The 15665-nt window shown below is 34.1% G+C and overlaps 2 protein-coding genes across 2 annotated transcripts; one reads left to right on the top strand and one right to left on the bottom strand.

Moving 5' to 3' along the window:
• Positions 1 to 1233: 1233 nt before the first annotated feature.
• On the top strand, positions 1234 to 3321 carry LOC143594999 (putative serine/threonine-protein kinase PBL10). Its single transcript, XM_077074160.1, has 6 exons — positions 1234 to 1340; positions 1647 to 1972; positions 2113 to 2248; positions 2351 to 2493; positions 2581 to 2704; positions 2797 to 3321. The coding sequence occupies exons 1-6, from the start codon at positions 1289 to 1291 to the stop codon at positions 3225 to 3227; spliced, it is 1212 nt and encodes a 403-aa protein (XP_076930275.1). The 5' UTR covers positions 1234 to 1288; the 3' UTR covers positions 3228 to 3321.
• A 3141-nt stretch (positions 3322 to 6462) lies between these two features.
• Positions 6463 to 8898, bottom strand: LOC143595001 (serine/threonine-protein kinase PCRK1-like). The gene is made up of 4 exons (XM_077074161.1): positions 8518 to 8898; positions 7368 to 7638; positions 7118 to 7240; positions 6463 to 7047 (listed from the first exon to the last, which is right to left on the bottom strand). The coding sequence occupies exons 1-4, from the start codon at positions 8889 to 8891 to the stop codon at positions 6481 to 6483; spliced, it is 1335 nt and encodes a 444-aa protein (XP_076930276.1). The 5' UTR covers positions 8892 to 8898; the 3' UTR covers positions 6463 to 6480.
• Between the last annotated feature and the right edge of the window lie 6767 nt (positions 8899 to 15665).

A 15665-nucleotide genomic window follows, 5' to 3' on the forward strand; every position in this document is an offset into this window, starting at 1 on the left:
ATCATCTGATATCTCAATCTTATCTAGCAATCTCTTAATATACGCTTATATTCAGAGCAATCTAGTCTGATTCTCACGCCGGAGGGTGGTCACAAGGAGGAACCCCCCCCCTTCTCAGTGACGAGCTTACGGTGTCTGTTTTGCAGGTCCCCTGAAGAACAACTCTCTGCTGGACCTCATTCCCGTGGGAAACATTACTTAACCCCCAGATTATCTATAATCTGTCCAGGGTTCACTTAGTGTTTCTTCAGTTAGTAAATCTTGTGTAAGTAGTAAGTATGAGCGGTTAAATGTCGTACTTACAAGATCTATGCATTTTAGATTTGGGAACTTTATTTATCACAAAAAGTAATACTAGATTCGTGATCAAGTATTTATTTATGCATCTTATAATTTTTCTTTTACACAGTGACAATTGCTTTAAAAAGAAAAAAGACCAGCCAGACACTTTTACGGTAGGGATGAGATCGCTATTGTACCGGTATCGAAAATTACGGTCCCGAAAATCGCAATTTTTTGGTATCGGTACCGAAATCTTCGGTTCATTACCGGGATGGTACCGGTATTGAAGATAAAAAATTTGGAAAATGCCGGGTACCGGTACCGATACTGAAACTCAAAACTTTGATACCGTTTCGGTACCGACGATACCAAATCGGTATCGATTTTGGTACCGGTACCGGTACCAATCGGTACCAATACCGAATTTGCTCATCCATACTTTACGGATTACAATGTATATATAAAAGAAGAAGAAGAAAATAATTGGAGGGTGTATATGCCTCGATGGAATTACATATTTCTCTCTATGTAATTTGATCTTTCTATAAATAAATACTTCGCTTGTAAATGTATTTCTTTCGAACATAAAATATAAAATAAAATTTGTTTTCATTCAAACACAAAAATAATATTATTATTATTATTATCTGAATTACTAAGAAAAACACAAAGTCAATTCAAACATCAAACAAAACATAGTTGGTTAAAACTTAAAATTTAAAAACATAAAATGAAACTTGTATAGATGATCAGTGTTTGAAACAAACCCATACTAGAAACTAGAAAGAGTGTGAACGAGAGCCACACACCGGCCACCCTTATTAATCCTACCCAGTATTTAGCACCAAATCGGGTCCAACCCACCATTAATATCATCTCAAACTTATACGACACCCGGCACCACCACCCTGTTCAAACCACTCTACCCACTTCTCTTTCACACCCACATCTGCTTTTCATATAATATAGCCACCTTCATCTTGTTCAACTCAAACAATAATATTCAATGGGTATTTGCTTGAGTGCCAGAATCAAAGCCGAAAGCCCCTATCACACAGGTATTCATTATTGTACCGACAAAACACAATTGGTAGCGGTATAGTATTTGTTTTTCATGTTTCCGGGATTCAGTTTCAGTATTTTTAATGAACCGGTACCAAAATGATAAAATCGATACAATATTCGGTTTATATTTTCACTTTTTTGAAAAACAATCCAATTATCTTTTTTTTGGGAATCTGTGTTTTAATTATACTTTTCATGATCAGCAGCATCTAGAATTAAGTTTACCTAGGAATTGAATTAATTTGTGAGAATATTCTGAAATCAGAATAAAGTTATTTAATTTAATAATAATAATTCAGGGGTGAGTTCAAGATCTGCAAGTACAGAAGACAACAATAATAATGGAAATTCAAGTGGTAGCAAGGGGTCGTGGGTCCCACCGGTTCCGAGAAGTGAAGGTGAAATATTGCAATCTTGTAATCTAAAGAGTTTTAATTATTCGGATCTTCGAATGGCTACTAGAAACTTTCGACCCGATAGTGTGTTGGGTGAAGGCGGGTTCGGGTCGGTTTATAAAGGGTGGATCGATGAACAGTCGTTCGCGGCTTCCAAACCCGGGACTGGAGTCGTTGTTGCTGTTAAACGACTTAGTGCCGAAAGCTATCAAGGTCACCGTGAATGGCTGGTAAGCAGTTAAACTGAATTGGTTATCCGGTTACATTTATTAATTGAACCGAATAACCAAATAAGAATTCGCTTCAGTATTATTTCGGTGTCAGTTAAGATTAATCGGTTTATGATGAAAATAGTGTTTCATTATTGTAGGCGGAAGTGAACTATTTAGGGCAATTTTCGCACCCGAATCTTGTGAATTTGATTGGATATTGTTTGGAGGACGAACATCGGCTTTTGGTTTATGAGTTCATGCCTAGAGGCAGTTTGGAGAATCATTTGTTTAGGAGTAAGTCATGTTTTCTTATAAGTTTTGATTATTTCATACATTCTAAATATCAAATGTTAATATGATTAATTTAATTTTATTTTATTTGATATTTTTTTATAGGAGGATCTCATTTTCAAATGCTTTCGTGGAATCTTCGATTAAAGGCCGCTCTTGGAGCGGCTAAAGGACTAGCTTTTCTTCATAGTGCCGAAACCAGAGTGATTTATCGAGATTTCAAAACTTCTAATGTTTTACTTGATTCGGTATGTGATGTACTATGATATAATAATATGTACTATAAAATTAAAAAATTAAATAGGTTAATCATTCATTTTCATTTTTTTAAGCAGGATTATAATGCGAAACTCTCGGATTTTGGGTTAGCCAAAGATGGGCCCACCGGTGACAAAAGTCATGTCTCCACCCGTGTGATGGGGACCTACGGTTATGCCGCCCCTGAATACTTAGCTACAGGTAGACTAATACTATTGAGTAATGTCTTTTTCTACTACTTATTTGTGTTTATTTTCAAGTTTTAACAAGTCATATATATCTGGATATTATAGGTCATTTGTCTACAAAAAGTGACGTGTACAGTTTTGGAGTTGTTCTTCTAGAAATGTTGTCGGGCCGAAGAGCCATAGACAAAAATCAGCCCCAGGGTGAACAAAAGTTAGTTGAGTGGGCCAAACCGTACCTACCCCACAAACGAAAACTTTTCCGGGTTCTTGATAACCGTCTCGAGGGCCAGTACACTTTAGACGGGGCCCTTGCCACGGCTAACCTAGCCCTACGGTGTGTTTCAATGGACCCGCGGTTCAGACCAAGCATGGCGGATGTGGTTCAAGAACTAGAGTTACTTCAAGATCCAAAGAGAATGACAAGGTTGCGAAGACATTCCACCAATGAAGCACAAACAAGGCGGCTCGTTTCTCAAGACAGTGGTCGTTCTGCTGCCTACCCGCGGCCTTCGGTTTCTGCCGTTTATAGTAAATGAGTGCGAGAACTAGAACTGAATAATAGTTGTAAAGTTTGTTTTGGGTTAATCTTGTTTGAGTTTGTATGTACACAAGGATTATAAAAAATATCTAAAACTTGAATTTGAATGACCACATCCTATTTTTAAATTGTTCAATATTTCCTGGAACAAGATGAGTGAGTATATATTTATGTTATTATAATATTTTTATTTGTGAAAAGGGACATTTGTAGCTGTTTTTTTTTTGTTTTTTCATCCATCATTAAGTTTCATAATTTTAAAAAAAAAAAATACTAAATGATACACGAGGTTGTTTTCAATAATACTTTTTTTAGACTTAAAAGGCGTTATGCATGCATCATGTATACGTAGACGAAATCAACTATAGTAAAGCATGTATAAATTGTTTCATAATATTTTTTGAACGTGAGACCACATGATCTCAAGTTTTAACCATCACACTCATGTCATATTGTCATTGGACCGGCCAATTGTTCGTTTTATAATATTGAATGCAACTTTTCATGTTCATGATTCTTGTGACTGAAAAGAAACTTAGATGTGTAGAGTAAGACTAGAAAAAGCAGTTCAGAGATACTTATCTAAAATATCATGGTTATGATATAAATGAACTATAACGAAAATTTTAAAATGCCAATACCGGTTACTTTCAGTTTTTGTTTGAAATAATTCTTTTATATAACTCTATAATAATTCATTCAAAATCATAAAATCACATAAGTTATATATCTTAGTTTTTTTTGTGTGTGTGTGTAAAAGTATGTGTATTATCATCTGAATGATGTTGAATTCACATATTATATAAACGCGATCTGGATAAAAGATTAAAAAAGGTTTAGAAAGGTAACAGAGAAATGCTTTATGGGTGCTGGTTGGTTTATGATAATGGGCCAACTTTGAAAGTTGTCCCACTCACAATTACATATTGACTTTGTGGCTTATCTCACTTTTTGAAACTTTATTCTGAATCACACCTACTTATGAGTTATGACCCATTCAGTTGTATATAATCCTCTACTAAAATATTAATAATTGAATTAATTTGCTAGTTAACTATGACTGGCCACTGTTGGGAACAATGCAGAGTACTATAAGTCTATAATAGAAGGCTTATAGTCAAGATTAGACATGTTATCTTATTCATTAGGTATATTGGCATCTCTAGACCCTCATTGGTTTAAATTATTAAAATGCATGGTCATGCTCAAAGGATGTTTGACTGATCGCTTGTAATCTTGATTGAATAATAGAATGGATGGACAATATATGGAATTCTAATCCATCGCTGATGTCCAACAAAATGTGTACCACATAAAGAATGGGGTTACTGATTTTACTACGTATTAGGGGTGCAAACGAGCCGAGCTTTGCTTAGCTTACACAGAGCTCGAGCTTGGCTCGTTTAACTTACACAGAGCTCGAGCTTGGCTCGATACGAGCTCTATTTTCAAGCTTGAGTTCGGCTTGTGAGTAGATTTCAAGCTCGGGCTCGGTTCGTTTACTATTTATCAATTACTTTTTATATTATTATAATTATTTTTATACATATTTTTTCTATTATATTTTTATGTATAAAATAAGATGTATTATTTAGTTATTTTTATTTATTTTTTCATAAAATTATATATATTAATTAATAATTATTAAATATATACGACATGCTCGTTTAGGCTCGCGAGCCGGCTCGAGCACTGTAAGTGAAGCTCGGGCTCGCTTATTAAACGAGCTTACTTTTAGGCTCAAGCTCGGGCTCTGGCTCGATCGAGCTTTTTAACGAGCCGATCTCGAGTAGCTCACAAGCAGCTCGGATCGTTTGCACCCCACCCTCGCCACGCATTATTTCGTTTGATGCTTGTGTATCTAAACACTTGGTTGTAGTGAATGGCCTAAGTCTTAAATAGTAAGAACAATGAGATACTGCTATATATTCTACATTCTTTACATGATGTATGTCATATGTTGTACAAGTGGGAGAATGCTTCATCAATATTATCAAGACGTAACAAATAACAATGTCAATTTGGTATATGATCCTAACGGGTCAAAAGGTAAGCAATTTATTATGCATTAAAATACGATTTGAATGAAACCCTATCAAGATTATATGTATGACCTTTTAGTGAAATAGTGAATGCGAATAATATAAAAGAATAATAACAATAATTGTATTTATTATTTTTTAGTGCAATAATAATGTTTAATGTTTGATGTTAAGTATAAATATATAGATTTATATTTCATTACAATATGTTTTATATTAACTATTCATATATTATTCCAATTAGTTAATTAGCATTGGCTAGGTGGTAAAGACTTTTGTCTTTGGAAGTGAAGACCATGATTCAAAACCTATGAAAGCAAATTTTTTTAAAGTATTTCAAAAGTAGATGACTACAGTTTAGTGGTCAACTGAATCGAAACAAAGTACTAAAGTAGAAGTCATATCAACTTTTAGACATTTTGTGAAGTCGTTCCAATGTAGGGGTGAGGCCTTTTGTGAAGTCGTTCCAATGTAGGGGTGAGGCCTCTTGTGGGGTAAAGGAGCTCCTTTTATCCAAATTTTATATTCTCTAGCAAAGATTGTCAAAGACAGGATTGATAAGATGTGTACAATCCTGCTTCAAATTGGTAATTGGAGATTACATTTGACACCTTAACATTTATCATTTCCTTAGTGCTCATGGGCATTCTGTCAATCATGTGAGGCAAAATGACAATATAACGTGGTTCAGAAACTAGACTGAATTGCTTTAGTCGAACAAGAAACAGAAATACTGAACATGAGCCTTTAATTAAATAATGAAAACCGCCCCCCTTCAATCATGAGCCAAAGCCCAAAAACGGACACGAGTCATTTAAGAGCTAACTCAAATCTCTACTAATAAGGTTTGTTGAATTATGTTCGTAATTGTTCCGGGTCTTGCAATATAAAACATAATACAGCTGGTTCACAAAATTGTTCTACCAGTTCACTACTATCATTGGAGGCTAAAACTATATTTAAAGTTATAATAAACTATTGAAGGCTAAAACTATATTGAGTATTGGGCTTAAATTATTCAAGGCTAAATCTATATTTAAATAACAAGGCTAAAACTATATTGAGAATTGGGCTTCTTTTCTAGTCTAACAACATTATCACATTTTTCAGAAATAATGGAACCACTTGGAAGTTATGAAGTAGACAGACACAACTAGAGAATAAAAACAAATATGATACAAAAGCCCGAACCAAACCGGACCATTTATTTCAATGACTCCCGTGTGTCCAATACCGCCAATCCAATCTCCCACACGACCGGTTTCTCAAACTAACCAATTCTTTAAACTCAAAAACTCGCCTCATATAGTTACCCCCACCACAACCCTCTTCTTTCACCAAACCGATTTGGCCCGGCCCGTCTTCGTTCTCGTCCACAACCTGCGTTTCAGTTTGGGTTTCGGGTTCTTGCTGACATGGCAACATATCATCAATAATGTTCCCTAACATCACGACCACTTCACTCATTTTGGGCCGAGATTTAGGATTCTTAGTAAGACATTTATTTGCTAGAGATGCAAGTTTATGGGCCAATTTAATCGAGTAATCTCCTTCGAGGCGCGGGTCAATAATAAGATGAAACTTTTTTGAATCTGAAATATAAGGTTTGACCCATTCCAACAGTTTTTGTTCGTTTCGAGGCAAGTTTCGTTCCACCGCCCGCCTACCCGTGATCAGCTCATATAGGACCACACCAAAACTCCAAACGTCACTTTTGGATGTTAATCTACCCGTCTGTACGTATTCGGGAGCTGCATAACCAACCGTCCCAACAACCTTTGAAAATATAAATTAATCATTATTTCCAAAAATGTTAGTGTGCGTGTGTTTAGAGAAATGAGCTTACGACTGTGGAAATGTGGGTCAGTCCGGCTGCAGGCCCCTGTCTAGCCAGTCCAAAGTCCGAGAGCTTCGGAGTGAAATCTTCGTCCAGAAGAATATTTGACGTTTTAAAATCTCGAAAGATTAACTGTATACAAAAATAATAAAATAATAACCAAAATTTAGAATAATGAAAACTTTGTGAGTTATTGTGTAACATCCAATCATATCATATCTTCTAATTACGGTAGCGATATCATGATAAAAACATGAACCTGAAAGTCCATTTCTTCATGTAGGTAAGCTAGACCACGAGCGGCGCCTTCAGCAATTTTTAACCGTGTCAACCAAGAAAGAGGCGATTTACCGCTACCTAATAAATGATCTTCCAAACTTTTATTGGTCATAAGTTCATAAACCAAAAGCCTTTGAATCCCTCTTTCATCATCTTCTGCGCAATATCCAACTAACTTCACAAGATTCGGATGGTTTACCACTCCCAAAAAGTTCACTTCATTGATCCATTCCTTATGCCCCTGAAAACTAAAACATATAGAATACATAAGATAAATTATAAATTTGCATTTTTGTTATGAATCATCAGTCTTATACTATCAATTAGGGTTTATTGTAATATATAGGGCTGTAACCAAACCAAACAAGGCCTTGTTCATGTTCGTTCGTTAAGCTTTTATCATTGGACAAGCAAATGGCTCACCAAACATCTAACCAAACGGAACTTCTTGTTCATGTTTGTTCATTAAGGAAATGAACTTGTTCGTAAATGGTTTACGAACAGAAACGAACAAATACAAATGAACACAAACAATGTTCTATTTAACTTGGCTAACCGAGAATAGTCAGTGTCAACGGTTCGGTCCGGCTACTAAGTTTGTGTTATTTTTCTTAAACATTCATATTCATATGTTAATTTTACATATAAATTAATCGCATAATACTCATAAATTTTTGTTTCATAGTTAATAATTTTTGCTTGAATCTATATGATAAGATTAGAGAAGCCATTAAAAAAATATAGAAAACCTTTAATAAATAAACATGAACGGACATAAACGAACACCTTCTCGAATGTTCACGAGCATGGCTTCTGTTCATGTTCATTTATTTAGTTAATAGAACAAAATTCCTTGTTCATGTTCATCTTAAATAAACATAAACAAACAATTCGCGGGACGTTCGGTTCATTTACACCCTAGACTACTAATAATAACTTTTATCAAACTTAATTGATATAATTTAATTAGGCTTCCTTTATAATTATCCTTAATTCCTCATTATATGTGCACATCAATAATACACAATACCTAATGAGTTTCCATTATCTTACAATCAATTGCATGTCTATGATCCTAATTTAAAAAAAAAAAAAAAGTGATGATATAAACAAAGAGTTAAAAAGTTAATGCCTGGAAACCATTACGATCCAACTGCTTAATAGCAACATCCAAATACCCATCACTTCCAACCTTAACAACTCCTCTATACACACAACCAAACCCTCCTTCACCGATCATAAGCGTCCGATTAAACCCTTTAGTCGCCAATTTCAACTCCGAGAACTTAAAAACCTTAAGCTCATTCCCACGCCGCTGAGTTAACACCTCCATAAACCCTACCGAGTCACGAAACTCCGTACACTCCGAGTCGAACTCGGACCGGCGAGTGGTGTCCACGCTGCTGGAGGCGACGCTGAGAGACCGGGCCCACGAAACCCTAGCGGAGGAGCGTGAAACGACGGCGTTTTCATCGTCGGATTTAGTGAAGTGGAAACACCTCATTGTTTCATGCCAAGTGAGTGAAACGACGTCGTGGAGAAAACAAGAAAGAAAGAAAGCAAGCAGGTTTTGGTTTTGATCAGGTAGTTAGTTGTCTTGTTGCCTGGCCAGATGATAGATAGATATTAAATTGGTATCAAAAGATGAACAAGTGTGACAAATTTGAATGTTTGTTAATTAAGTGGGGAGCCTTCAAGTGGAACCGTATGAAATTCGAATCTAATAATATTTTATTCCATCATTGTCACAAGGGTTCATATTTATTTGCTAGAGTAGGGACGAGCATTTGGTACCGGTACTGATTTGGTACCGTCGGTATCAAATCGGTACCAAAGTTTTGAGTTTCGGGATCGGTACGGTATCGGTACCGGTACGGTAGGGTACGGTACCGTTATTTCCTGAATTTTTACCTTCAATACAAGTACCGAACCGAATATTTCGGTACCGGTACCAAGATTTGGCGATTTTCAGGATCGGTATCCCTATGCTAGAGAATATAAGTTTAAGATTAAATACTTTTGGGAGAGAATATTCATGTCTATGTGGTTGTATGATTTTATATATGTTTCTCTTTGGCCACCTCTTTTGTTATGAGGAAAATTTTAAAATGACCGGTTCTTAAAATAACCCATCCCTTTTGAAAAAATCTCATCTTCAAGATGGGATTCAAGGTGAATGAGGAATTGTCGCGTGACATCCAATCTCCTCATTATGATGAGATGAGATTGAGGAGTCACGTGTCAGCTTCTAATTAGGTCGTTTAAAACTCATTGTTGACTTCCTAATTTATGCATGAGGATGAAGTTGGGATGACTTATTTTGGGAATTTTTCAAAATTGAGGGTTATTTTAAGAATCTCTTTCTTCATATTGATTATTTGAAAATTTTCCTTTTGATATTTGGTTCTCTATGTGTTTATATCTTTAGTTATGGTTGTGTGTTTGTGGTGGGTTTTAGTGTTGTTTTTAATTTTTTTTTTTGGGTAGAAACAGAGGATCAAAGTAAGGTTTGTCTTTCTCATACCATATCAATAGCTATAATATTTGTTGGGTTTACTGTCTAAAGTTGTTGATAATTCTTGACTTGTTTAAGACATGATTAAGCTTGTTTAATAAAATGTACACTATATGAGTTTATATTTTTCTTAAATGTTCAACATTAGTAGGCAAAGATTCATAATTTCTCCTTCTTGGTACATAAGCATATAAATGTGTTATAGACATGAGATATTAAATAGTTAAATAAGTCGTTTTCATGTTTGATGATTGTGTTAATTGCATCGTCAATGATCTTTTTGGTATGATAAGACCTGTTTTGTCTGACCAAGGGTTTTGTATAGTAATTCAAATATTGAAACCCAAGAATACTAATGTGTTCAAGAAAAACGAAATCTGAAACCATAACCGAACACTACGGTTATCAAGAAACCATAACCGTTCAGTTTTGGTTAATTCATTCGGTTCGATCGGTTAACCGGTAAAGCAAAACTTTTGACATGGGCTAAAACTTTTGAACTTTTATCTAAGCGTGTGTATTGGTCGGTTTAGCTTTGAGCCCAACATGCATTAGTAAAATAGCTTCAAATGAAATCAAAGCATTAATCTAATCTAACTTCTAACTATTATATTAAAGCAACATGGTTTTCACATGGCCTTTAGTCAAGCTATCTACATAAGATTCTACCTCAACAATTTTCAAAATTATAATTTACACCTAATAAACTATTTAATTTTAATCTACTTATTTGTATTATTAAAGCAAAATCATTCTTCCATAAAGTATGTTATAATTCCATAAGATAAAAATATGTTATATTAAACATCTTTTTAGACATATAAATATATTTTAATATGCTTTTGAGACGACAAGGTATGTTATTACGTATATTATTAAATTTAAGTTTTTTGTTGTATTTTTTTTAACCACCCGTGTATTACACGGGTTATATCCTAGTTACAAATAATGCAAGATCTAAAAAACTTCATACTAAACTAACTAGCCGGAATCAACTGCCATATGATTAGATCAAAGGTTGAAAGTGTCAATCATATGGAGGATGACTGAAAGAAAACAAATTTGTGTTGGTTGATGAGTGAAAGAAACCTTTAAGCTAGTTTTATCACTTTATGTTTGGCATTCACGTGGCCAAACAATGAAAATAGCAACTCATGTATTTTGATATTTGGAGCTACTTTCAATTGCTTCATCTTGCCAAATACATGAACCCCACATTCAGGTTGATCCTACCATATTAGACCACAGTAAGGGGTTGTTTAGCATTCTTGTGCTGAATCAATAAAAAGTCTAACTAATTAAGAGTAGCCTCTAAATTATTCAGTGTGTCTCTGAAACGTAACCACTAAGACACTCCATAAGCTATTAAAAGGTCTCTGAGTGATTAAGATATAGTCTCTTATTTGAATTATTAAAAAAAAATACCAAACAGCTGCTAACTCTTATGATAAAGATAGCATTATATGCAAGATCACAACTACCAATGATTTCACTAATAAAACAAAGAGACAAGCAACTCAGTGTTTTTAGATCATAGATATAGAAAAAGCATTTCTTTTTTTGGAGTTGACCTATATATTATAGATTAAAATTAAAATTAAAATTACCCGTACTATTTAATGTGAATATATAAAATGCATATAGATTTGGTGTAAATGTGTAAAATATATTTCAAATTAATAGAAACTATAGTCATATGAGATGCCACATGTTTTGAAAATCACACATGGAGAAGAGTCAGAAAGAGGGCCATGCACCCACGAGGTGCGGACCGGCTATAAAAACGGTCACGCATAGTGTGTGGGACGTAACCATTGAACCTTGTCTTTCATTTGGAATTTTGGATACCGACAAGTTTAAGCCCAAGTGCAAGTGCCAACTATTTTGCTTAATTTTTAGTTTTATAACTAGAAGTGTCAAAATGATCTAATTAGATAGGTTGGATAGAGTTAATACAATATTACGATTAAAGACAAATTAGCTGGTAGACATAGGTGAGACACTCGGATAGTCGGATATATTGGTTGATTATAATGAGTGATTTAGTGGTCTAGTGGTATAGTGTTTACCCCATCTAAAAGTGTGATGGTTGGTTCAAATCTTTGTAAGTGTATGGTTTAAAGAATTTTAGGTGGAAAAAATTAGTTGCTAAAAAGAAAAAAAAAAGAAAGAAAGAAAAGATTGGTTGATCATAAATGCTTTATTATTCATTTTTCATTGAGGTCAATAAACTACAAAGTGCTTTGTGGGATTTCATTGATTCTATGTGGATAAGAAATATTCAAAAATTTTATTTTTATTTTCAGGTTCATTTAAGTGGTTATGACATATTTATTAGATGTCACAAATACTTGTCCTTCCATGTTAACTTATAGCCTAGTAGTTGAATCTCATTATCAAAGGGACAAAGTGTTTCTGTTTTAGTGTGAAGGTATTGGAAAAATGTATTCATCCTCAACTGATGAGGGTTAAAGTCCCGCGGTAAACAATCAGGTCTAGATTTAGAAGTATGATTAGAGAATGTGTAAGTTAGTCGTTCTTAAATAAGTGAGCCACATTAATGTTCACACTTCTTTAGTCCATGCTAAACTTGATAGAAGTGCTGTCATCTTTTGATCATGTAAGATCATGGCAGCTTGAGCTTCGAAGGTCAAGTGTTTTTAATCTACATTTAACTTCATATACGTTGTTTTAGTGAAAATGTCTATGCTAGCTAACACGTAGTCGGATTTTATAAACAATAGCATTACATTAAGTGGTTAGATAGCTCAACTACATGAGATGTCTTACCAAAAGTATATAAGTTGACCAAACAATGTCATTACATTAAGTGTTTGGACAGATCAACAACTTGAGATATCTTAGTAAAAGCATATAAGTTAACCAAACAAGATCAATCTATAGTAATTGTAACCGGTAATTTTCATGTATCAATTACAAAATTTGTCATTAAACTTGTGCATAATATGAATAAATTTAATAATATAGCACTATTTGATGATGACAAAGAACATCTTTTATTGCAATCATTTAATATATATAACCCTTTAGAAGGTTTATGCAAAGTGCGAATAATATACAGTTACTCATTTTCTGAAGAAAGTGTAATAACATTAAATAAATCCCAGCTGCTACATAAGTTCTTATCTTAATAATGTTAATCATGCTTTAAAATACTTATATTATATGATTAAGATAAAGATTTGGACAGAGAGCATAACTTTGTTGCAATAATGCAATAATTCATATTCATAAATGTTAATATGCTATGCATAACCAGGTCACTGGACAGGCCGGTCCATACCAAAATCAAAGTTTTCTACAATTATAAGGCCCACTATCTAGCCCAAAGCCCCAAATTCGCCAGTTTTGATTAAACTTGAACTACTAATAAATATACCATTAGAAAAAGTAATTAAATCAACTATTAGGGCGGTGCGAGTGGACGGGAAGATGGAAGTCGGTACGGATCGGCACTTGCTGGCAGTGGCGGAATTTGAACAGTTACATTGGAGGGGCCAAAAAATTTAAACTAGTCATAATTAAGTTCATATATATAAGGCCACAAAATTTTTTTTCATCAAATAAAGAACATAAATCCTAAAAAATAGCATGTTCTTTCACATAAATATGAGCTTTCGGATAGGAGGGACAAAAGATATAAAGCATAGAATATTTACAAAGACATGGGTTATATATTCTACTTCTGAACCGAAAACCCGGGGGGCACAACCCCTCCCCGCCCTTAATAAGGTCCGCCCATGCTTGCTGGAACACCACTCCATGGTGGTTGATACCGAATAGAAACACACTAACGGAAAGGATTATTGGAGACTACACACCGATTTGGAGGAAGAATATAGAAGAGCGGGAAAGATTATCGTGATGGAAGCAGGAGCTTGGTTCAGGATGGAGTGGGAACACCGTCCCACCCATCTAGATACTAAAGCGGGATGAGCTGGGTGGCGGAATGACTCCTTTCACCCTTAGTAGGGCTGTAAACAAACCGAACGAACACAAACAAGCCCTTGTTCATGTTCGTTCGTTAAGAAAATAATGTGTTCACGAAGGGTTCACGAACACTTATTGAACGAGATTTTATGTTCGTGTTCGTTCATTAAGGAAATTAATGTGTTCACGAACACAAATAAAATCGGCAGAGCCTAGAGATTGAGACCGATGTATTCATCAATATGAATAATGAAAGCCTGTAAACGAATCAAATTAACACAAACAAGGGCATGCTCGTGCTCGTTCATTTAACTTTAAAAGAGCACGGACACTTAATCAAACAAATATTTATGTTCATGTTCGTTTATTTTAAAAGGGACATTTGTGTTCGTTTGCTTAAAATCTAAACGAACATAACTGAATAAAGATAAACGAACATATATAAACAAATGTAAATTAACACAAACCAACATAACGAACTTAAATGAAAACACTTAAATGAACACAAATTAACAAATATAAAACATTTAAGCAGATGACCTATCTAGATAATATGTAATTATTTTTCATTAATGCATAAACAAACATAAACAAACGGACGTAAATGAACGTTCACAAACATAAATGAACGAACGGAACACGTTCGTTTAATTAAACGAACATAAATTTTTTGTTCATGTTCGTTCATTTATTAAATAAATGAGCGTAAACGAACTTCCCGCCGAACGATTCATAAATAGTTCATCGAACGTTTGGTTCGTTTACAGGCCTAACTCTTTGGTGGGATTTTCAAAAATAAATATTAATTCTTTTTTCGATACACAAGGAGTTGATATTTTTGGCCCGTCTATAAAAAGTATTTCAGATAAGCCAATAAACATGCCAAATATTTAATTTAAAAATCAATTCTCTTCTTTTATCTTGGTAGGGTTCTATACATTGTCTCTTATGGTTGGTTTCACTTGTTTATGTGTTGTGTTTGGATGCCTCGTGGATCATTTGATTGATTTGATACCGTGACTAGAGCTTGTGATATGTCGTTCTATGAAGACCGTGAGAAATTATTGTTTTAATATTATACTATAATACAAAAGTTTTGATGCCCTGTATAAAGAGAGGGAAAGAAATTTGGTATTTGGTGACACATGTAAGGAGGGTTTTAGAAAGAACATAATTATTTTGTGAGAATACACCAATCATTTATCTTTTCAATCTTAAAAAAAATAATAATAAAATATAAGAATATGTTTGTAATAAAATGTTTTTTTTATTTATACATAGAACCTACGCATGTATAAGTAATTCGTAGGTTATATTATTTAAACATAAACTACATATGTGTATGTAAGCGAGAAAGGTTGTAAAAAGACATGAACAAATTAGTTTGATGTTTTATTAAATACACACCCTATACATTTATGCTTAATAAGTATAAAATATGAGCCATTGTGAAAAGGTTAAATGATATACATTTGTTATAATAAGTTAGTATTTTGTCATGACATGAAAATTATATGGAGACATGTGTGTGATGCGTGTGACTGTGTGAGAGATGATTGAAATTGAAGGAATTTAGTAAAGGAATGAAGAAAGTGCATGGGGTTGAACATTAGAGTCCAAGAGACCCATTTTGCCTAAAACAAATACCCAATGCCAAATTCTAGGCCTTTGTTTTGAGTGGTGCAAAAAGCAATTCCCCCAAGAGAAGTGATTTTGACCCATCCTTGATTAAAGGGCAGTTGTTCATAATAAAAGTGTGACAATCCTCGATTTCGGGTCAAATTGTATTTATTTTGTATTTGTTTTTATGTT

The sequence above is a fragment of the Bidens hawaiensis genome, unplaced genomic scaffold, assembly GCF_021521415.1.
Source record: "Bidens hawaiensis isolate Kalapana, Puna unplaced genomic scaffold, B.hawaiensis_p1.1 tig00044595_1, whole genome shotgun sequence".
Lineage (NCBI taxonomy): Eukaryota > Viridiplantae > Streptophyta > Magnoliopsida > Asterales > Asteraceae > Bidens > Bidens hawaiensis.

Coding starts and splice junctions, on each gene's coding strand:
- LOC143595001 (XM_077074161.1), bottom strand. CDS start 8,891: ATGAGGTGTTTCCACTTCACTAAATCCGACGATGAAAACGCCGTCGTT. Junction 7,639..8,517: donor GATCGTAATGGTTTCCAGGC/ATTAACTTTTTA, acceptor TTCTATATGTTT/TAGTTTTCAGGGGCATAAGG. Junction 7,241..7,367: donor ATGAAGAAATGGACTTTCAG/GTTCATGTTTTT, acceptor TTTTGTATACAG/TTAATCTTTCGAGATTTTAA.
- LOC143594999 (XM_077074160.1), top strand. CDS start 1,289: ATGGGTATTTGCTTGAGTGCCAGAATCAAAGCCGAAAGCCCCTATCAC. Junction 2,249..2,350: donor GGAGAATCATTTGTTTAGGA/GTAAGTCATGTT, acceptor ATTTTTTTATAG/GAGGATCTCATTTTCAAATG. Junction 2,494..2,580: donor CTAATGTTTTACTTGATTCG/GTATGTGATGTA, acceptor TTTTTTAAGCAG/GATTATAATGCGAAACTCTC.